At 39.8% G+C, this 22,612-nt stretch overlaps 1 protein-coding gene across 17 annotated transcripts in view; it reads right to left on the reverse strand.

The window, feature by feature from the left end:
• Positions 1 to 22,612, reverse strand: part of MYO9A (myosin IXA) — a 140,834-nt gene that overhangs the window by 87,963 nt on the left and 30,259 nt on the right. For 11 of the 17 annotated variants that reach the window (XM_083411740.1, XM_083411751.1, XM_083411750.1 and 8 more), the window contains 5 exons: positions 14,168 to 15,080; positions 6,902 to 6,996; positions 3,460 to 3,522; positions 2,300 to 2,399; positions 15 to 71 (listed from right to left, as the gene is read on the reverse strand). In XM_083411740.1, the coding sequence (XP_083267866.1) occupies positions 15 to 71; positions 2,300 to 2,399; positions 3,460 to 3,522; positions 6,902 to 6,996; positions 14,168 to 15,010 (1,158 nt within the window). In that variant the 5' untranslated portion in view covers positions 15,011 to 15,080. The remainder of the gene's footprint in view (positions 1 to 14; positions 72 to 2,299; positions 2,400 to 3,459; positions 3,523 to 6,901; positions 6,997 to 14,167; positions 15,081 to 22,612) is intronic. The other 6 variants (XM_083411741.1, XM_083411739.1, XM_083411749.1 and 3 more) reach the window with 1 other exon arrangement.

The following is a 22,612-nucleotide window of genomic DNA, read 5'->3' on the forward strand; positions in this document are numbered from 1 at the left end:
GTACTTGTACTGACCGGCTCAGACTCATAGTAACAGTCATCCCAGCTCTGTTTGGGGGGTTTCTTTGTCATCTGAAAGTAAGGCAGATTGGGTAAATAGCATTCCAAATCCCATGCCACTATCTCTTCCCACTTTTACAGACAGGAAGTTAAGCATTTCTTTAAAATCATTAAGCTACAAGCATTCCCATTTTAGAAAATGATGGCTTGGATCCGCCTTCTCCATTTCTCCTTACCTTATGAAATCTGATATGAGAATGCACATACATCATGCTACGTTTTCATGTTACAAAAGAAGCCTATCTAACCTTACAATTAAACTTAGAAATCCACTTCTATTGGCTGCCAAACACTGCAGCTATGCTCAGTAAGTTTGGAGCTAACAGATGAGTCATATAGCAACTCGGAATATTGTCACAAAGTGACAATTTAGAAGGAGAAAGGAGTACAATTTAAGATGCTTTAGAATTTTTACAACACTAAGAGTGCTACGTCGTATACATTGCATTTACCGTATTTTTCGCTCTATAAGACACACCAGACCACAAGACGCACCTAGTTTTTGGAGGAGGAAAACAAGAAAAAAATATTCTGAATCTCAGAAGCCAGAACAGCAAGACCGATCGCTGTGCAGCGAAAGCAGCAATCCCTCTTGCTGTTCTGGCTTCTGGGATAGCTGCGCAGCCTGCATTCGCTTCATAAGACGCACACACATTTCCCCTTACTTTTTTAGGAGGGAAAAAGTGAGTCTTATAGAGCAAAAAATACGGTACTTCCTACAACAAGCATGTGAGCTGGAAGATTTTTCTTCCACACAAATCTATCATGATTGCTCAGACTCAATTTCTTTTATCAAGAAGCATCCACAACATTTAAGGGTTTTTGCAAACATACCATAGTAACCCCCACTACACTACACCATACACACACACTACTGTGATTAGCAAAACAGATTTTACTTGTGTAGCAAAATATTTTGGCTTCCATTTTTATCAGCTGCTTTGATGAAAATATGCTATTTCCAAGGTGGCAGTTCTAGCTTTTTGAGGATGGAATGTTCAAAAGGGCTTCATTTGCTCAAGTGTTGTTAGTACTATCCTCCAGACTGAGGCCAGGCAATGTTACCGTGCTCAGTGTGTACATCCAGAAGTTCTCCCTCCTTGTTTTCATTATAGGATGTTACACACTGGGCATATTAACGAGACATTTCCTCAACCTGGAGGATAGTACCTACATTACTTAGCTTCAGCAAAGAAAGCCCTTCTGAACATTCGCTAGAACTGCCACACTATATTTGCATTTTTATCAGAACTGCTTATGAAGGCAGAACCTGGAACATTTTGCCACATAAATAAAAATTATTTTGTTAACCACAGTAACAGATATATTATTTTAATGATTAACCAAATCCTAAAAGAAATCTACAGCAAGCTTGTGTGAAATCTTGCTTGATGTTTTATAACTATCTATACATAAAAAATGAAGTAATAATCCAGCTTCTGCTATATAAAGAGGGATACGTCCTCACTCCTCAGTCAGAATAATATTTTTCCCCCTACACCCTTGAAGAGAAACCTTTTGCAATGATCCCACATGATCTCAAGCTTGAAGATCCATGTTGCTTTGCAATTATATGAACACTATATATATTCAGCCTTTTATTTAGGATTCAGCCTTAAACACTGTATTGGGAAATTCTGGCAGAGAGTGTCCTGCCATCACCATAACTATTCTTCCCTTCTGCCATCTCTGTTCTATTGCATCAGCTACCCTTGCATCCTGAAGGAAACAAGTTATATAAGTGCTATGGCGTATTAGTATAAGATGTAGTACCCCCCCCCCAATAATTTCAATTCTTTAACCATAGTTGGAATTAATGGACTTGGGTTAGCCTTATTTGTTAAAGTACAAACAGATCATGCTATCAGGAAGGATGGCAAAAATCATGCAACATTGGTAAATGGATTTGTCTCTTCTTCAGTAGAAATATCATAATATGGTTTTCCAGATGAATGTTATTAGTTGTTTATTAATTAGAAAATCATTCATGTTCCTTAGGAAAACTGCAATCCAAAAAACACATTATATTTTCTATAGGCCACTTAAGGCAAGAAAAAAGTGCTTTGAAAACATTGTTTCTTACTTAGTTGAATTCCCCAAACCTACAAATTTATTGTGCTAGGACATCCATGCACAGGTAACAATAAAATTAGTATTAAAACATCAGCACCAGAACAGTGGTTCATTGCTCTAGGGACAAATATATACATTCAGTTAAAAACTGCTTGGTATATTCCCACCTGATTAAGATAATGATATTCATCAGGCTGTTTAAGATGAAATGCGGATTTCTCTTCTTCACTTGCTCCTGCCAGAAGGTAATAAAATACATGGTAGTTCCTGGCAACAAATAAAAATGGTGTTAAAAGTCCCATCACCTTCAATACAAAAATGGTAGCAAGAATCATTGGAAGTATGAATAATACTAGTATTTTATTTTTATTTTTTTGACAAATCAAATACACAGACATCCGGTTTGCATGTAATGCTAAATCAAATGATGGCTTAGCAAGAACATGGCTTGGCTTCACATTTCATCTAGCTCTCCCCAAATAAACCATGAGTTATAAAACATAGGGCAAATATTTCTTTGTCTAGAGAGTGCTAAATCACAAGCCTAGGTTCAACCATGTCTTAGTTCAGCATAGCAGCAAAATGCACTGAGAACCAAAGAGACCACTATCTCCTCTCCGGAAGCCTACAACTGGAAGCTAAGCTGATGAAAAACTAACCATTGGTAATTTACTGCTTGGTTTCAATGGCATGGGATGCGGGTGGCGCTGTGGGTAAAACCTCAGCACCTAGGACTTGCCGATCGCATGGTCGGCGGTTCAAATCCCCGCGGCGGGGTGCGCTCCCGTCATTCGGTCCCAGCGCCTGCCAACCTAGCAGTTCGAAAGCACCTCCGGGTGCAAGTCGATAAATAGGGACCGCTTACCAGCGGGAAGGTAAACAGCGTTCCGTGTGCTGCGCTGGCTCGCCAGATGCAGCTTGTCACGCTGGCCACGTGACCAGGAAATGTCTGCGGACAGCGCTGGCTCCCGGCCTATAGTGTGAGATGAGCACACAACCCTAGAGTCTGGCAAGACTGGCCCGTACGGGCAGGGGTACCTTTACCTTTACTTGCATGGCATAGCAATCCAAATGGGATTGTACAAATGTAAGAGTTCATAGCTGCTCTCGGAATAGTGTTGCATGAGCAAATTCTCAAACCCAGGGCATGAACTGCTGTCAGTATTAATCATGACAGATTAATCTAACATCATATATATCAAAACACAAAATACATGCATATAAAACTTAGAAATCATTATAATTGTACTTTATTTTAATCATTATTTTGGTTTACCTTTATTTATCCCCGTCCCCTTCCCAGCAGTACTTTAGATTCAGTACTCACCTCTCATTATGTTCCTGATAGACAAGCCTTGACTTTTCCAGTAGATATTTTTCAACATAAGCTCTAGAGGAAACAAGATTAGTTAAGCCTGAGGATAGTTTGATTTTTATACCTTTCTCTTTTTAAAAAGTAACGGGTCTGGTCATTGCATAGACTGATGAGGATATAATCATCTGAATGTTACTATTTGCTAGAAAAGCCTGAACACAGAAGAAAAATGTCATAGGTACATTTAGATATCACCACACACTAAAACCTCTAGAAAAATGGATTCTAAATTTTTCTTTTTTCATTCTAACCAAACCTTCCTAGCTGAATGTCTATGAACTTTCTGGAACACTTAAGCTGCAGCTCTGCATTCCTTCTTCAGAAAAAGAACTCACAAGCACTAGAGTAAGGTAATAAAACAAAGGGCAAGAATATCCTGCAGTAACAGAATTCATAAATTTATTTGCATGTTGTGTTGAATGTATGTGGCAGGAAACTGTCTCCATTTTTCCCAAACCGTTCAAATTTGTCTACATTTCGTATGTCCTTCCCTTACTTAACGTTTTTTTCCTGAACTATGGTAGCCCAAAATCTTTTCACTTTTCTTTGAAATAACGGTATTCAAATCCTAAATTGAATCTTTGTGCAAAGGGCAGGGAGATGAGCTGCTGAGGATGTGGAAAATGAAATATAGTATAAACTTGAGCATGATTTTGAGCATGGCTTCTATTACAGTTTTGGCAATTTTAGCATAGGTGTCTTCGGTTACTTGACTCCCAGGATTCTACCGTGGGGGGGGCCTTTCCTCCTGCTCCCTTTCCTGCTCCCCACACCATGCGGGGGAAACATCAAGTACAATGGAAAGGTTTTGTATGTATAATACGGAACTCTGAACTCCCTGAACTCTGCTGAACAGACCCATAGACTGGAGAATGCATTCCAAAAACGCAGTATGAAATGCTCCTGTTCAAATCCCAGTCAGTTATGATATTTTCCAATGTGACCTATTACCCCTCCCACCTATAATACCACCTCCCACACAAAACACTCAGCATGCTCAGTCCTCAACTGGGCGGTTTTTGCCCTTCCCTTTAGTTTTTTTATCTCCATTTTTTGTACTTCTGTAAACCTTAGGATTTTCTTCAAAGCTGATAATACCACCCTCTTCTGCATAGATGGTACCATCATGGATACATAACAATCAATTTTTAGAAAAGGAATGCTACTATAATGTCAACTACGTATGTAGCAACAGATAATACCTAACAGTACTGGCCTGCAGTGATCACTGGAATATAGCACTCCTTTCTACCATGATAGCAGAAGCAATTTGCAAGAAGCAAAGCACTTTTTTGTGTTATGTTGAAGAAATGAGGGCAAACGGTTGCAGGAATGGGTGCTCTGAAGATCATTTGTGGGACCAAGTGATAAAATACTTGGTCTTTTTAAATATATCTTTCAGAAATAACAAAGTAAAGAAACTAGTCTCCAACCTAGATTGTTGCAGAACACTATCTCACCTCCCTTATCACAATCACATAACTGGAAAGAATATTTCCAGAAAGAGTCTTCTACAAGCTCATATTATACTGCTAATTTCCACTGTTCCATCTCTGTTCTGCTCAGACCATTAAAACGAAAATCAACCTTCTCACCAGAGAGATGGTGTATTAGGTTAAACCTGCACACACACAAAAAAACACCTTTGCAGCCTCTGCAGTAATATTTCTGTGTCTATAGATCAATGTTACTGCATTAACACTGGAGAGAATATCTTAATTGTATAAGGTAATCCAATTTTTATGAAGCTGGCATTTTGATATATTCAGAAGATGTTGGAAAACAAGGCCTAAATTGCGATAAGCATATTCTTTTGAAACATCCATAGTGAAAAACAAGATGAGAAAAGTAAGGGAACTCTCAAAACTAAGCTAGATCCTGACTTAACTTGATTGTTGGCACTCACTAGAATTACCATGTTGATCACTCTCATGTGTGTTGTTACTTAATGGATGATGACAAAATTTGGATTCATTTCTCTTTTCTTTGCTTGACAACAGTTGCTCATGAACAGTAGTTTTATTACCCAACAGGAAATATGTAAAGTAATACTCATGATTGCTTAGTATGACTAACAGACACGAGGGAGTCAAATATGTGCTTTGCAGAAGGATTGGTAGAAGCACAAGTTTCTTGAATACAAGCACCCTTCAAAAAAACCCTAAATAAACCCCAAGCCCAGTGAAAAGCTTTTCTTTGTCAACTCAATAAATATATTATTTATTGAGCAAAACTCAATAAATATATTATGAACCAAAGAAAAAGGTCTGGTACTCATAACTTCCTTAAGAGTCAAAATTATGGCACTACAACTTCTCATGGTACTGAAGATAAGCATCTATGGAGTCATCTTCACATCTCAACAAATACAAGTTGGGAGTCCTAACTATACACATTTCATAGTGCTTGATGTGATAGCAGAACAGTTGACTCTCTCCAACACAGTGTGTATCCATCAAAATAGGATATTTACATCTTGCGCCTTTTAAAATTCCTTCCTACTCAGTCAAATAAGAAAAATATCACAGACTAACATACATTATAAAAACTGATAGCATGACTCTTTACTGGGCAATCACTGACAAGGAAAAGCGACACCACACTTTAAACAAGGAAGAACTGAGACAAGAGGAAACTCTGCCCTTCCTTTTATAGCCTTAGTCAAGAAAGCAGAGCTTAATTAAACGGAACTAAAAGATTCCAAATAGCTCAACTGCAGCACATACATCAGATTGGACAAAGCCATTCAGAAACTGAAAATCTACAGTCCCAAAATAATAGGATGCGTCGGGCTGCTACGGAAGCCTTCTCTAGCTTCAACAATTCTCAGACTTTACAGATTGATTGGGCTACAAGTCAGGCAAACACAGGACAAGAGACATTATAATATAGAGTACAACAGCTGTAGCTTAGAACAGACTTTCAATTCTCACATTAATAGACTGGATTCAAATTGTTTATTAAAAGCAAGAATGGAAACAACCCAGAGCAATTTGGTCTCTGGTTTAAGTGCAAATCTCTTAAATTGGTGCTCCTTTTGCTTTCATAAAATTCAAGCTGACTTAGCAAAATATTTACACCAGTTGTGGACGATATGTGCACTCCAAGCCTGAGCCAAATCCCTCTGAAGTTCAGACAAAGATTTGTGCCGATTCCTAAGTGGACAACGGACTTTTGTTCAGCAATTTTATAGTTAAAAGAATGTGGGAAATTAAAGCTTCCTTAAAAGAATATACCTGTGTCAAGTCAATTATTTGTCCTATACGGCACAGACAAGTAACTGGGAATAGATTTACATGGGATGTTTAACATTCCCATCAGGCATCTACAAATACCAACAGCTGCAACCCATTCATGCTTAAAGTTCCTTAAGTCACTGCTCATTGCTACTTACCCACGGACAGTGCCAGTCTCCTGATAATTCACTTGGATAAACTTGCCAAAGCGACTTGAGTTGTTATTGTGTGCTGTCTTTGCATTCCCAAATGCCTGCCGAAATAAAGAGATATAAAAGAACTGAGAAATGGCTCAACAATTTGCACATCCTAGACTTGCTTTTAATATGTGGCTTCCAGTATGAAATTAGAGGGGGGGGGAAATTAAAAATAATAAAATAAGAATTCAGATAATACTAATTTTAAACTTTCATTCTTTGGTAGAAAGGCAGCACATACATTTTTATTCTAATAACTTAAATTGCACTCATAAGTACATCTGCCCAAAATAAAATCAGTGCTTAAAACAGTAGGCCTTGGGAGAATCATTTAATCTGAGTCTACAGTTCTATGTAATTCACCCTTCAGTTCAATATTGCATAGGAATAAAATTACTGCCGCCCACAGAGTTTTATCATTTTGTCAGTTTTTTATTGAAATTTAAAGAGTAAAATGTTCATTTTTCCAGAATTCAGTATTTTGCCTTACTAGCATGCTTACTGGTTGTCCATAAGATTCCAGTACGCATCTGGTTTTGAATTGTTCAGGGTGAAGCACAGTGCAAAGAGGATTTTACTGTTACAGCAAGCTAATGAACAACTGGTTTTTAAGTTTGTTAAATCCATGCCTACAAACTGACACTGTTCATGACTGGATTTATGTACCAGACTAAAACCTTGGTTGTAGAACATTTGAAGTTCATTTATTTATTTAATAATATATCTTAACAGCTTACATTAAATGACCTCAAACTAGTAAAGGTAAAATAAATACCAAAACAATTTACAACAGAAATCAATATCACAGATAACACAGCAGAAAGGTACAGTACAGGAAAAGCCTAGATGAAAAACACGGGAAGCACTCAACAGTCAGCAGCTCTCAGATATTGGGGGGGGGGGGGGCATTCCAGAAGGCAGTCATCACCACTGTTTGAGTCTGTTTTCTTGTATATAAGCCATAAGTCAAAATTCATCAACATAGGCTACTGAATGTTATGAACAATACTCAGTCATGTATCTTCAAATATCCTAGTGGCTATTCCTAATGAAACTGGAAATCAAATACTACCTTTGCAACCAATTAGTTTAAAACTTTTGTTTCCATTGCTTCTCTTTAGCAAGATGCCCCCTGTTATTTGATCAGGATGCTTCCATTGCCAGTTGGCATCCCAGCAGACCAGGGGCCGCAATACTACAATAGATTTATAATGGTCTGAATTTTTCAAAAAGCATGCCTTACGTCACTCAGTGCCTAACAATGCCAGCTCCTCAGATTGAGGTACCAAGGACAGCAGCTGTAAAAATGCTAACTGTAATAACTCTAACTCTATATTGTACAGTATGCAGGCAAGAATCAGAAAGCATGCCAACCCAAATTTTACTAAGGCTACTCTTACAGCAATAGCAACTGATCTCACACCAACTGATTCTATCACAATTATGTGCTACATGAATAGAAGACTGTGTAGTTCTATATGGGTGTGTGTATTTGGCAGTGAATGGAAACCCAAGCAATATTTTAAAAGCATCAAAATGAGATTATAATATAAAAATCTTGTAGATGGCAGCACATCTGATATCCTAGAGATTTGTGTACTGTACTTAACTGCAGTAGGAAAATGGTGACTTCTTGTTATGAACTTTCCACTCAAAAGATGCTACATTATTACAGGGTGCAACACCAGGGCATCCCATGGGCTGAGAAAATAGATCAGTACTCAAACATTTAGGTTTGATACCATTATTATTTTGTGGTATGGTTCTTTATTACTTTAGTAATATTAAATGGTTAAAAACCACCCTATGCAGCATGATTACAGTTGGATAGGATATAAAAAGTTCTTATTAACTTCTATTTGTTGAATATGGTAGATGTAAGCTAAAATCCAAGCCAGCATATCTAAAACCAAAATACCAAGACAGAGTTTAATTTGGCAACAGTAACATGCTCATTAAATGGATGTTTACTAAGCACCTCTTCTCTCCACCCCTAGAAATCTATATAGAAAGTGCAACTCCGCTGTAAAAAGATGACAAGTGACAACATGCCTGACATAAAAGATAGTTCCTCTTAAATGTTTGGAATGATAACATAAAAGAGACCCCAGAACACAAATACAGCTGTAGTCAGCAGACCCAGCTTTAATCCATTTGTTATCGCTTTTGATAGGCACACTGGCTAGAACTTCAAATATAATGGAATCAACAACACAAGCAGATTATCCAGAGAAATATTTAGAATGAGGATAATTTTAAAAAGTATCATGTACAGTTCAACGCTTTTAAAACAAGTTTCAAATCTTATGGAAAGTCAGAGAATATCTTATATTATGCCTTGTACTTGCAAGGCTGGCTCATAATAATATTCTTGGTTGTTAATTAGAGCTGAGAGAAGATGGACTGAACATCAAAGAACCTTGATTAAAGGAATATGGAGAAATTAAGGAGTGAGAGAAGAGAGTTAGACACATCTAAGCACCTTTATGCTCAACTGGTCTGAGCAATAGAAAATCCTAGTGGGAATACCAAGAAATGGCATGGAAGAGGCACATGATCCCTCTCCCCCGCTACTTGCCTTATACAGTAAGGTAAAGGTACCCCTGCCCGTACGGGCCAGTCTTGACAGACTCTAGGGTTGTGCGCCCATCTCACTTAAGAGGCCGAGGGCCAGCGCTGTCCGGAGACACTTCCGGGTCACGTGGCCAGCGTGACAAAGCTGCATCTGGCGAGCCAGCGCAGCACACGGAAACGTCGTTTACCTTCCTGCCAGTAAGTGGTCCCTATTTATCTACTTGCACCCAAGGGTGCTTTCGAACTGCTAGGTTGGCAGGCGCTGGGACCGAGCAACGGGAGCGCACCCCGCTGCGGGGATTCGAACCGCCGACCTTTCGATCGGCAAGCCCTAGGCGCTGAGGCTTTTACCCACAGCACCACCCGTGTCCCGCCTTATACAGTACCAAGGAACAAACACTTGGGACACTATTTGAATTATAGTTCCTCAAGCTGTATCATTCACTGAGTGGCCACTTGGTGCTCCTGAGCATGGGTTGCTGTCACTACAATTGTGGGAAACAATCCAGCTAGAGTTCTTGGACTGCTTAAGCAGAAGTTGTTCTATTCTCTGTCTAAAATGACATATTTGATGTGCCATTAAGTGTTGATTTCAAAATTGTATCCATTGCTTTGTCATAACCTGCCCTGTGACCTTATAGGGAAGGGTAGAAAAGAAATCCTACAAACAAAAATATATGCTGTACTGTAGCAGCAATATCTGCACATCTCCAAGTAAAGAGCATGATTAATCTGATATTGCATTTTATTATTCCAATAAATTTCCAATAAATTTTATTTTTAATTTTTCTTTGTTTGCCTTCTCTATTTTTAACAAAGTTAGTTTCACCATATGCCACTTCCCAGCCTTTAACCAGCAACCAATAGACAGTGGCATGAAATATTCCCATTTTGAGCAAATAACAATTTTGGTCACTGTAAATGTATGAATTGTCATTTTTAAATCTTCAAAGGAAACCTATCTGGCCTCTTCTCTGACAGCATTCTGTCCACATGCCAATACATTACATTCTTATAGTAAAGGGCTTTGACTGACTGTTGGTGGAGATTCTACATTGCAGACAGTATCATACTTGTAGTTAGAATGGCTCCTTTGCTGCTTTTAGTGCTTATGACTGCATAAATTGCTGCTGAATTTACTCTATGTTTAGCTCACTGCTGATGTTATTGTTGTATAATAATCATTCCCTATCCCACATGCATTTGTATGACCACTGTTGTCATTTAGTTGTCATTTTTAATAGTATATGTTGTCTCGGGTGCTATTGAGCAGAAAAGAAATGTATGCACATAAAACAGGGACAGGAAGAAACAGCATATGAAATCGCCCTCAAAATATCAGACACCGCAAATCACAGTTGATCACCACTGGCTCTTGAGTAGTTAATAGGTTTCTGAGAAATTCTGAGTATCTTTAATTAGTGGAATGAATATTAGCTTTGTCACTATACGTATACAGCTCAGGGAATTTCATATGTTAATCCAGTTGATTCATGTAGAGAAAGAATGAGTCTTCTCAGAGAAGAGTTTATTGTCTTTGGCAGATTTCAAATGCCAGTTGTCACAATGATTGCTTATTGAATGCTTATTGTTTTACCAAAGAATAAATGAGTGTTTTCTTCTTTTAGACACTTGGTTTAATCAATCTAAATATAAAGAGCATTGAAGAAAGTCCATTGCTTCTCCATAAATAGCTGGAACTGACTGAAACAGATGCTACCTACCAGACACTGCATTTTTATATTATTTTGATAGCACAAAGAATTCCCTAAATCCCTAGACAAATGGGAAAGCATGAGATGCTGAATCAGAGCACTGTCAAGCAAACTGGCTAGGAAGCAGCACAGCTGGAGCTTGGATGACAGAAAGGGAAAGTCCCACCAAAAGTAATTCCATTCTAAAATGTGAGGAAGAGGGCTGTGAAACAGGACTGCATAAAGAAAACTAGTAGCCGAGACCCAGATTAAGGGAGGATCACAACAGGGGGGGAAATGGGCATGGGGCAAAACAGCAGGCTAGAAACAGAGGAGGGTAAGAGCAACAAAATACTTGGCAAGTGTGACTAGGGCTGGGTAGGAAAATTGCTGACATGAATGGGGGAAGGGGAAGGGGAGAGTGGAAGTGAAGAAAGGAGAGGTTCACTCTCAGTTATGATTGAGTATAAGGGAGTGAAATAACGAAGAGCAGATGTCAGAGGAATTTTGCTTAAAAATACATTTTTTGAGCTATCACACCTTCAGACTTCCAAACATTTCCAAGATCCAAAGCAGCTCTTGGCAATTTCCTGGTGAATATCACTGTTGCAGTGTAATGCACCTTAATTGACTTCCAGTAGTAATAAACTAAAATATATTCCCGATGTAGGGAAAGTTCAGAGCGTGTTTCACGTTCTATATGCCATCCTATGCAACATCAACATTTGCCACTGTTAGAAACTCAGGTATAAAAAGGAGCCAAATGAATCCTTAAGCCAAGGTTACAGTGGCCAAAACAGAATGTCTAGTTGGGCAAGACGGCTCTAAAATCTTATTTTTCAAATTATGGACTGACTGTAATCAGTGTTAGGAACTGAGATATGAAAGCTAGGAGCTGAATGGCACCTTAAATCTAGGTTATGCGAACAACAATGGAATGTCTAAGCACACTTTTTAATAACAAGAATACAAAGCTGAAAATGAATGAACTGCAGCTAAAATATTATGTTCATTTTTCACATGGTCTAGTCCTTCCCCTGCCCATCCCCCTAATCTTCTTAAAAAGGTCTCTTCTCCAGTTTTCAGAGAGTAGCCAGAAGTGGGGAGGCAGAAAAAGGTCCTCCTTTCCTTCCACTCTGCAGTTTAAATCTGAAATACTGCACCCAGATTTCAGAAACTGCTCGCCCTAATGAAATTCTCAGTTGCAAAATGTGCCTAGAACAATGGCAGTTTTGAACACTGACTGTGATTATCAGTTAAACATCTGGCTAGTTCAGATGATAACCTTGAGTTAGGTTAAGAACTTTGAGAACTTAAAGAAGAAAAATCACTTTATCCAAGGACAGTCCACATATATATTGGCTTATTCCTACCTCTTTTTCTTAATGGTGACATGGACCATTCATAATGTAGGAATATTCTTCACAAATGTGAGCAAGGCAGTGGGGTGGGTAAGTGAAGACAAGCTACAACAATTAACTATAACGTTGTTCACTGCTTCTGCTCAGGCTGCACAGAAAGCACATTGTGATTCCTGAAATTCATTCTGATTGTGCAGATAAAATATAACTGCTAGAATTCTACAGGATCTGGTATTAGTGTGTTAAAACAGTCAATGCACCACCAGATGGAGATGCCAGGTGCCATCATGGCACCCAAGCATCTTACCTTGGTTGCAAGTGGCTGATAGTCAGATGCAAAATGTGCCTGTCTAATTTCGAACACTGCTGATGTCCTCCCCCAGGTGCTGGTTTAAGCTAGGTAAACAAGGAGCCGGGCTTTGGGAAGGAGGCATGAAGCTCTGGCAAGGTCCTAGACCTAGAACCACCACCACCCCATTTCCTTCCCAAAATCTGGAAGCAGAGCAAGCAAGATTTGCTACTTACTAGATTTGTGTCCTGGGGTTTTTTTTACTAGAGTTCCCAAATCAAATTGCAGCATTCATAACATGCAATATATTCATTTAAAACATCTATACTTTAAAAACTCTCTGTGGCAGCTCTCAAAAATGTGTAACTCCCTCCCTATAGAGGTGTGTTAAACATCTTTATTATATAGTTTTCAGATGCACCTCTGTACCTGGGCCTTTGAAAAGCAAGACTTGTGTGATTGTTACGAGGCCACCTCTGTTGTCTGATGCACATTCTTTGGTTTGTTTTATTGGCTTTTAATACTGTATGATGATATTATTGTAAGTTGCCTGTTGGTGACGGGTGGGTAAGAAATCTCTTAAACAAACAAAACCTTTCATTCCTCTTTACAAAGAGGAGGGAAGCAGTAGAAGGAGCAACTCTGAACTGATCCAGGAATAAGCGTGTGGTGGAATTATTGCCCACTTCTCGTACTCTCCTCCTACTATTAAGTTTTCCCTTTGTTAAAACACTAACAACAGGAACTGCAAACCTATTTGCAGTAATATCAGTGCTTCACTTCTGACCTTTTAGAATTAAGTTTATTTAATTGCCTAAGGTATTGGGAGAAAAAAGCCCAGAAGTTATTTCTAACAAATTTCAGTTCAGAAGTCTCATTTTTCAAGACACGTACCACAAACCCGGTCAATTCCAACACTATGTTTTGGAATGCCATGATTCTCAGTGACAAATACACATGATGAATACATATGACGAATATACATGGAAGACATTATAATACAACATAGTCCATAAGGGTTTTCCAGAAAAGATTTGTGAGTAGGATAAAGCATGACTGCCAGATCCTGTTCATAGTTCTTTGGTGTAAAAAATCCATATGGATTTAAAATTCCAAGGTAATGTTTTCCACATGTTTTCACAGAAAAGTTACAAAAGCAGAAGAGCCTTGCATATCGCTATCAGTTGGGGGTGAATGGCTCCAGGCTCCAGGACAGAATGGTAATCATAAGACATAAATACTTTATAACACACTATGAATGATGGGGTGGGAAGCTGTATTATAAGCTGCAGCAAGACTTTCATCTTACCTCAAGTACTGGTCCAGCTCCAAGAATTATTTGTTCTACTCCACTAGCAAATCCTTTTTGGCTAAGAGCAGTGAGGTGATGAATCAAGAAATTTGTGCTCTGTGTTTTCCCAGACCCACTTTCTCCAGAAATGACTATACACTGGTTCCTCCGACGCTGAAGCATAGCATGGTATGCTACATCAGCTACTGCATAAATGTGGGGCTCCAGCTTTCCAAGCTGATGGTTATCATACATTTTGACATACTTAGGGTTGTAAATAGGGAGGAATTTGAATGGATTTATTACTATTAGTATGCTCCCAACGTATGTGTAAATTTTCTCCTGTTTAAAACGATTTCTAAGGTTTTCTAGGAGAGTTCTCTCATTCAAGTCTGGCAAAGCACATAAATCATCGTAGTCTTTGTACTGCGGTTGAGGAAGGAAGCCACGTTCCATCATCCTGCGCCGCTCTTCTGTCACCTGCAACCAGGACTGGAGACTGGCATAATGTATTGACCCATCTAGGTTCTTTTCCCTTAGAAGAAAGCGATAGTCCTCTCCACTCAAGCGGTTCTCTAGGGCCATTCGGGGCCACAACATCATGCGCTGGACAGGGCAGTCTGTGGGGTTGAGGATCCATTCTTCCCCACCAAACTCCTTCACCTCTGCCAAAACGTAGCATTTTGTTTTGTCCAGTTGAAGCTTGTTAATGAGAGAGTCTATCACCTCAGCAGCTGTGGAGGTTTTTCGTGCAATAACAGGACAATAGATGGTCCCTTCAGCAATGTTCCCAGGGTATATGTGTAGTGTGTGTTCGCTGTCCTCAAAGCGTCTTCTTCCTCCAACATCATTTCCACTCATATTGGACTTCTTCCCATCAGTAACAGTAATCCATCTTCAGAATGGCTGAATAATGGTCATGGCATCAGCACTACAAAATGAAAGCAAAAAATAGTTTATTGATAGGATATTTTCAATCAGCAAGTTTGTATGTTTGTTTGTTTGTTTTTTTGAAACTTGAGGTCACTTGGGCTTCTAGTGACAAAGATGAATCTAGGCACACTCCCAGACCATGTACCTGCTTCTTCATGGGGAGCATGACCCCACCCAAAGTCCAATTATCAGAACTTGGGAACCACCCACCATGTCTCCGTCTTGCCTGGATTCAGAGTAAACTGGCCCTCATTCAGCCCACCACCAAGTCCAAGAACAAGTCCAGGATTTGCACAGCTTTTCCTGATTTAGGTGTTACAGAGAAGCAGAGCTGGGCATCATCAGCATACTGGTGACACCTCACCCCAAATCTCCAAACGACCCCTCCCAATGTCTTCAGATAAATTTTAAACAAACTGGGACCAAGATGGTAATCTGCTTCATCCAAGAGTACTTGTTTGTTGTCAATCAACATTCTGCACTGTGCAACGTCTAAGATTTCGGGCAAATGCCCAGTTCAATTTTAAATGGGCCAAACCATTTTTAAAGAACATCGCACAAATACAGAATATTCAAATGCTGTACTGGTGACAAAAGTAAACCAGCTGTATTCTGATTCTGAATGCATCCATTCCCTTAAAGAAGTTTTATTTCCTTACATCTCACTGTAGACTACTTATTTATGTTTATGTGATTCATCCTCATGCACATAGCTGAAGTTTCAGAAACAAATTACTGTCTTGTTTGCTAAATATACACATCTCCACAAAAACAGCACGCCAAAGAATAAACTTAGCAAGAAGGTCTTACCCTCTGCAGGTATTCAGGATACATGCAGGAGATCGGGAACACTGCTATTATACTTCACATGTAATAACAAATGGAAACATTTCCTGAAAGCCAATTCCCATGAAGCTATTATATAGATACCCACGCTTGCCAGCTGACTGCCAGGAAGCTTTACATTTAAGCTTCACAATGCATCTGAGGGGAAAGACTGCATAAATTATAATGGCACTCTCTAATGTCCCCAATATGAAATGATTAAGATGTAAATGAACATTTTAAAAAAGAACATTTGAGCTGTCACAAGCTAAAGAAATTATCTCCTGCAGATTTCCCTTTATAAAGCAGGCCAGTCACTAGCTCTTAGCACATAATGGGAGGCAAACATTTTCAGAGTATGGTAGAAGTCCAATAGAAGGGTTGCAATTTATTCATTATTTCCATTCACAGGACAACAAGTGCTTGAGAATGCTACAGGAAATCCTGCTAGGCAAATTATAACAAGGTGCAAGAAAAAGTATACTTTTAGTATACCTGTTCTGGAATGTCTTTTAGAAATAGTAGCAGGATTAGTTTTGTGATGCATTGCAGAGGTTCAGTACAGATATGATCAGAAGTAGTCTTTTGCTTTGCCACTTTTTCAAGCTGGTACATCACATTTGAAGAACTACTGTACTGGTGTTGTCTGTGATCTTTGATCATGGCTCCTGAAGAAGGAGCATTCCACACCAAAACATGTAGAGCTACAATAAAAAAATATTGTACCTGTGAGCCCTGGAGTTTGTACTCTTCCTTCTATTACATAAAATAGTACAAGACCTCTCTTTCAAGGCAGTTTGTATAGCATCAGAAGAGTTTGGATTCTTGATTTTCACTGATGCAATAAACAGTTATATATGTGGATTGATTGCCAGCTACACAAAGGCTTCCGCCGGTGGGTTCCACTGCTATGCTCTGACGGCAGCCTAAATATAGCAAGGGATTGCTGCCTTGTGTGGCTGTGCCTCCAAAGCAACTTACTGACCCTTGCTGACCTCCAGGACAGCCTATAATACCCTTCCCGAGCAAAAGGTTACTTGGTTCACTTACGCTGCTTCCTCTTGGCCTAAGCCATGTTCCCATTTTTCATCTTTGCTGCTACTTGTCTCCCTGCACATTGCCCAATTCATCCGCTTTGTCAGCATCCTTCTCTTTGTTTGTCCTACATTCACCTGAAGATTGATTATCTGATTATTTCTTCTAGTTCTATTCAGATAGTGCTTACCGCCATACTCCAAAAGAACCTCAGCTATTAGCTATACCTTCCTTAAGCAGCTTCTCAACTGACTGACCCCAGCCCACTCCCACCAAAATCCTGCTCTCAATCTTCCTGCAACTACTCAGGTCAACACATTCTCTATTTGTTGCAAGGTCAACCAACACATGCGTTCCAGATACTTCAGAAGTAACCAATATGGTGCTCTCCATATGCTGTGAACTACTTCCCTTATTTCTGACAAGTGGCTACCCTGGCTGGGAACAACAGAAAATACAATCCACAACATCTGAAGGGCACTGCAATGGCTGCCCTGTATCAGCCACTGGAAGCAGCAAAGCTAATCTGCCCCCCACCCCCAATTTGGCAACCAGAACAGGGATGAAGGCAGAATCATGGCTATGGAAACAAAATTTAACCAGCAGCCCAGCTGAGGAAGTGGGAACTTTGGTCATTCAAACTTAAATCCCTTCTCAGTGTGGTCCTTCAGCAAAACAAGACACTAATGAGGGCATACTAACAACTACATGCAGTGCCTTTAGAGCATTAAAAAATGGGATTATTTCAATCCAGGTGGTTTTGATGCAGTGGTATGGAAAATATTACACAGGTAAAGAATGAGCAGCAATGACATGGCATATTTTAATCAATCCTTTAAAACGAAAAAGTTTGACCCCTCTCACTTGTTAACACATCACAAACTCCTGAGGACAGGAAGCTTTAGCAAGGCCGTTATGGTGCCAGCCTGTCTGCAGTACTTCCCATATCACCACATGATGTTATTACACTGGCAAAACTTAGTCATCAAGTGGACATAAAAGCTATATGCAGATCTGCAATCTAGGTAAGGTAAAAGTAAGGACCCCTGGACGGTTAAGTCCAGTCAAAGGCGACTATGGGGTGCAGCGCTCATCTCACTTTTTAGGCCGAGGAACCCGGCATTTGTCCACAGACAGCTTTCCAGGTCATGTGGCCAGCATGACTAAATAGCTACTGGCGCAACGAGGAATGTGAGGAGTGCCAGAGCACATGGAAACACCATTTACCTTCCCAAGTATTTAAGCATTCTTGGTCTGCCAGCATAGGAAGCTGCTTTATAGAATCATAGAATTCCAGAGTTGGAAGGAACCTTTAGAGTCATCTAGTCCAACCCCCTGCAATGCAGGTATCTTTTGCTCAACATGGGGCTCAAACCCACAACCCTAAGAATAAGAGTCTCGTGCTCTACTGATTGAGCTATCCAAGTATTTATCTACTTGCACTGGTATACTTTCAAACTGATACATTGTCAGAAGCTGGGACATAGCAACGGGAGCTCACTCCATCGTGCAGATTCAAACTGCTGACCTTCCGATCGGCAAGCTCAAGAGGCTCAGTGGTTTAGACTACAGTATCACCTGCAGATCTGCTACCTACTGGTTCCAAGCCCCAATCATGATAATGATAATGATAACGATAATGATAATAATATTTTTTTTATTTATACCCCGCCCTCCCCAGCCAAGGCTGGGCTCAGGGCGGCTAATGTAGGAACATGATGTAGGAACACATAAAGCAGGATCTCAACTAAACCACTGATGGGATCATGGTTTCTCACAACAGCCTAGGCAGGAACCATAGTTAGGCTAGAGGGGACAGTTTGTTTTCAGCATAAACACCTTGTCCATTTCTTAAAAGGTCTTCCTCTAAGGTAGTCTTGCTCATCTCTGACCTCATACCCTATTATATCCCTGCTGTGACTTTCACTTCTATAAATTTCCCACTATCAGACAACTGAAGATAGATCTGCTCCCTATGTTCTCTCTTGCTGCGCTCTCCACCTGGAACTCCTCCCAGAAACCCTTCAAGATTCCAGATATCACCCCCCTCAAAATCCACCTCTGTCATGAAAATAAAATAAAAACCTAAATTTGCTTTGTTGTAGTCCCCAATATTTAACAGTATAATCTGCTTGGGCAGAATGTCGCTTGTGTTATCATACCTTCTTACTATAATATTAGCCAAAAAGTCACTCTTAAGAAAAAGTGTCATGATACACACTTTCTCCAGAAAGTTTAAATTTTTACCAGGCTCTGGAAAGGTTGTGGGAGGGAAACATCCCAGGGCCTTCCCACAACCTTCCCAGAGCCCCCAAAACAACCTTCCACCTCTCAGGGGTGGGGGCTGGAGGTTCCTGCCTTTGTGATTTTGCCTTGTGCACAGACCCCTGGCACCAAAACGTCACATAAGTGGTGGATCAACTGTATGACATTTCAGATGCGTTATCAGGCAGGAAGAGTTAGCAATCACACGCCCAATAAATCTATTTGTTGCTTAGGTAGGAAAGTAATGGGATTCTAGCCTAGGGAACAGTTAACCAGTTCCATGTTTTGTATCTACTTTCATGGACCAAGGCAGAAGACTATCACCAGATATTCATATACCAACAGATATTAAACCTAAAGAAAATAAAATAAATGTTCAAAGACAAGTTCCATTCAACTCTAAACAAAGAAATGCATAAGAGGCTAATGCTCAGGCGATTTTCAGAAGGCTGCCTGAATCTCTCCTGCCAGCACAACACAATACAGGCCCAAGAAAGTCAAAGCCCATTCTCTCCCATACATTTCAGCAGTGTAGCTGTCACTGCTGTGTCAGTCTACAAGTATGAGGGCAATCCATGCTTGTAGATGAGCAATATAGAGCTAGGTGCTTGCTCAAATTGCTGATAAACCAGAACACAGTCAGAAACTAATCAGCCCTATGAAGCAAAACCAGGCAAGGACCAAAATACTGTAGAAACTTTCAACATCCTAAAAGCAGGCTAACAGGAGTAGGTTAACCCAACAGAAGTACCCCTTCAAGGATATAGGTACTTGTGATGACACACATCTGTGTACAGTATATGCATAGTGTTGTACTTAATAGAGCATGGCTCAAATCTGAGGATGAGGCTAAAATATCTCACTTTTAATAGAATCAATAAACTCTTTGATGCAATGGACCATAGCAAGTTTCTGAACTGAACCAAACATCTCAGTAGCACTTTGGGGGAAGCTGGGTGGGGGAAAGTTTAGGACACTGTTCACTGTTCTCACAGTCTCTGCATCTTCCTTTCTTGCTGAGTATTACTGCTGCTCCTTTAAGTTAATATTAGCTATAGTTTATCCAGATTCAGGGGTGGGTGTGCTTAATCTAAGATGGTACACAAGCCTGAAGTTCATTCTCTTAATGCCAAACAAGACCAATCTTTGTTGCATTTGTTTCCCAAATATCAAATGACAACCCTATAAATCAGTGATGGCCAAACTTGCTATAAATGAAGCTGCTGATAGTTTATTTTATATATTCCCATATATGAATAACCTTTATCAGTAAACCTAAACAAAAACGAAAGGTTTCCAGCTACAGTTTCCCTGAAAACACTTTGTAGCTTTCATTAGCAATATCAGGTGCAAATAATGAATGAGCTACAGTGACCCATCTTGCCACAAAATGTGTAAAGTCAGTTATGGAATAATCCAGGTACACCAGCTTTAAAATTCACACAGATCTCAACATCTGCATTTTAGCAAAGGAAAGAGGTTAGCTATAAGAAAAGCATGCATTTTTGTCCAATTCCTGTGCTTTCAATGCAAACTGGAAAATGTAGACGAGCCAATTGCTTCAAGACATATTATTAGGTCAATAAATGCTACCCAATGCATTATACTCCTTTTAAGAACAATAATCCTGCCAAGTATGCACAGTAGCTCAAACATAAAGATGACAATGCAGTGCCTTCCTCTCCTGTTTGGTATGTTTTTAAAAACCACCAAAACCTTAAAATTAAGCAAGGGCAAAAATGGAAAGCAACAATACAGAGAGGACATTGTTCACTGATAAACCATAAGGTCCTAATTTCAATTCCTGGCATCTCCAGTTAAAGAATGGATGGTCAAGACTTTCAGGATGCTTCTCTACATCTGTACTACATATGGATCCTTGATTTTAATTTTTTTTTTTGGTTTACAGTATAAAAAGCAAAACAAAAAAACTCACTACCCCCCCCCTTTTTTAAAGGGGGGCATAGGGAAGGCTTCAAAAGATCTGAGGGAGCTCCACTGTGAAAGGCTTGTATATCACACAAAAACAAAGTAAAGACATTTTGACAAAGCAGAACAAAATGAAGTATCAAAATAATTATAAACGGTACTGTGCGAACGTTCCAAACAGAACTGCTTTTAAGCCCAAACCTGACTGCTTTTAAGCCCAAATCAACTAACCTGAAAGCTAACATCTAACAGTTTATGAACTTAATCTGTTCTGGAAGTCCGTTCTTAAACCAAAAGCGTTCTTAAACCGAGGCGTGCTTTCGCTAATGAGGCCTCCTGCCGCCAGTGCCCTTCCACCATTCGGATTCCGTTCTCAGACAGAGGTAAAGTTCTCAAACCAGGACACTATTTCTGGTTTTGCGGAGTTTGTAAACTGAATTGTTCTTAAACCGGACTGTTCTTAAACCGAGGTACCACTGTACCTCTAAACCAAGAAATATATATTCCCCACCCTTCATTTACCTCGGTTTTAAAGAGCTGTTGCCTTCATTTCTTTCACTCCAAAATGGAAGAGGACAGCAGTGTTAAACATTACACAGATATCAACTGAAACTAAGCCACATGATCTACATAGTGAGAAGTCTGCATTTATTACACTTCCTGAAAATCTTCAAGTTGTACATTAAAAGTGAAAGTACTTCCCAAAATAATCTGTTAGGCTCCAGTTCATTCAGGGCAGCACACACTTAACAAAAAGAAAATGAAACAGAGCCAAAACATCTCACCACAGTTTGCAACTGAATATCTAAGTATCTGGAAGCTAACAAGGTTCGATTTCATGGCTTCCTGGTACTGTCCTATCAAACAGAATTACAAAAGCTTTTAACATTCTGGAAAACAAAATGAATGTTTGGAAATAAATTAAAGTAATTGTTTCAAAAGATGGTCTTTTTTCTATTCTCGCCCAGCAAGTCTTTGAAAACAGTTGTAGAAAGCCAGGCAACACATTATAATTTCAGCATCAAGATTTTAATGGTTATAGAAGGTAAAGGTAAAGGGACTCCTGATCATTAGGTCCAGTCGCGGATGACTCTGGGGTTGCGGAGCTCATCTCGCTTTATTGGCCAAGGGAGCCAGGGTACAGCTTCCGGGTCATGTGGCGAGCATGACTAAGCCGCTTCTGGCAAACCAGAGCAGCGCACAGAAATGCCGTTTATCTTACCACCGGAGCGGCACCTATTTATCTACCGTATTTTTCGCTCTATAGGACGCACTTTTTCCCCTCCAAAAATTAAGGGGAAATGTGTGTTCGTCCTATGGCGTGAATGCAGGCTCCTTGGCTTCAGCGATAGCAATGCGAAGCCTCCGAAGCACTGAGGGAGCACTCCCTCCGCGCTCCGGAGGCTTCACGTTGCTTTTGCTGAAGCCAGGAGAGCAAGACTCTCTGGGCTTCAGCGAAAGGAACCAGAAGCCTCC

This window comes from Podarcis tiliguerta, assembly GCF_965153285.1.
Source record: "Podarcis tiliguerta genome assembly, chromosome: 14".
Taxonomy (NCBI): domain Eukaryota; kingdom Metazoa; phylum Chordata; class Lepidosauria; order Squamata; family Lacertidae; genus Podarcis; species Podarcis tiliguerta.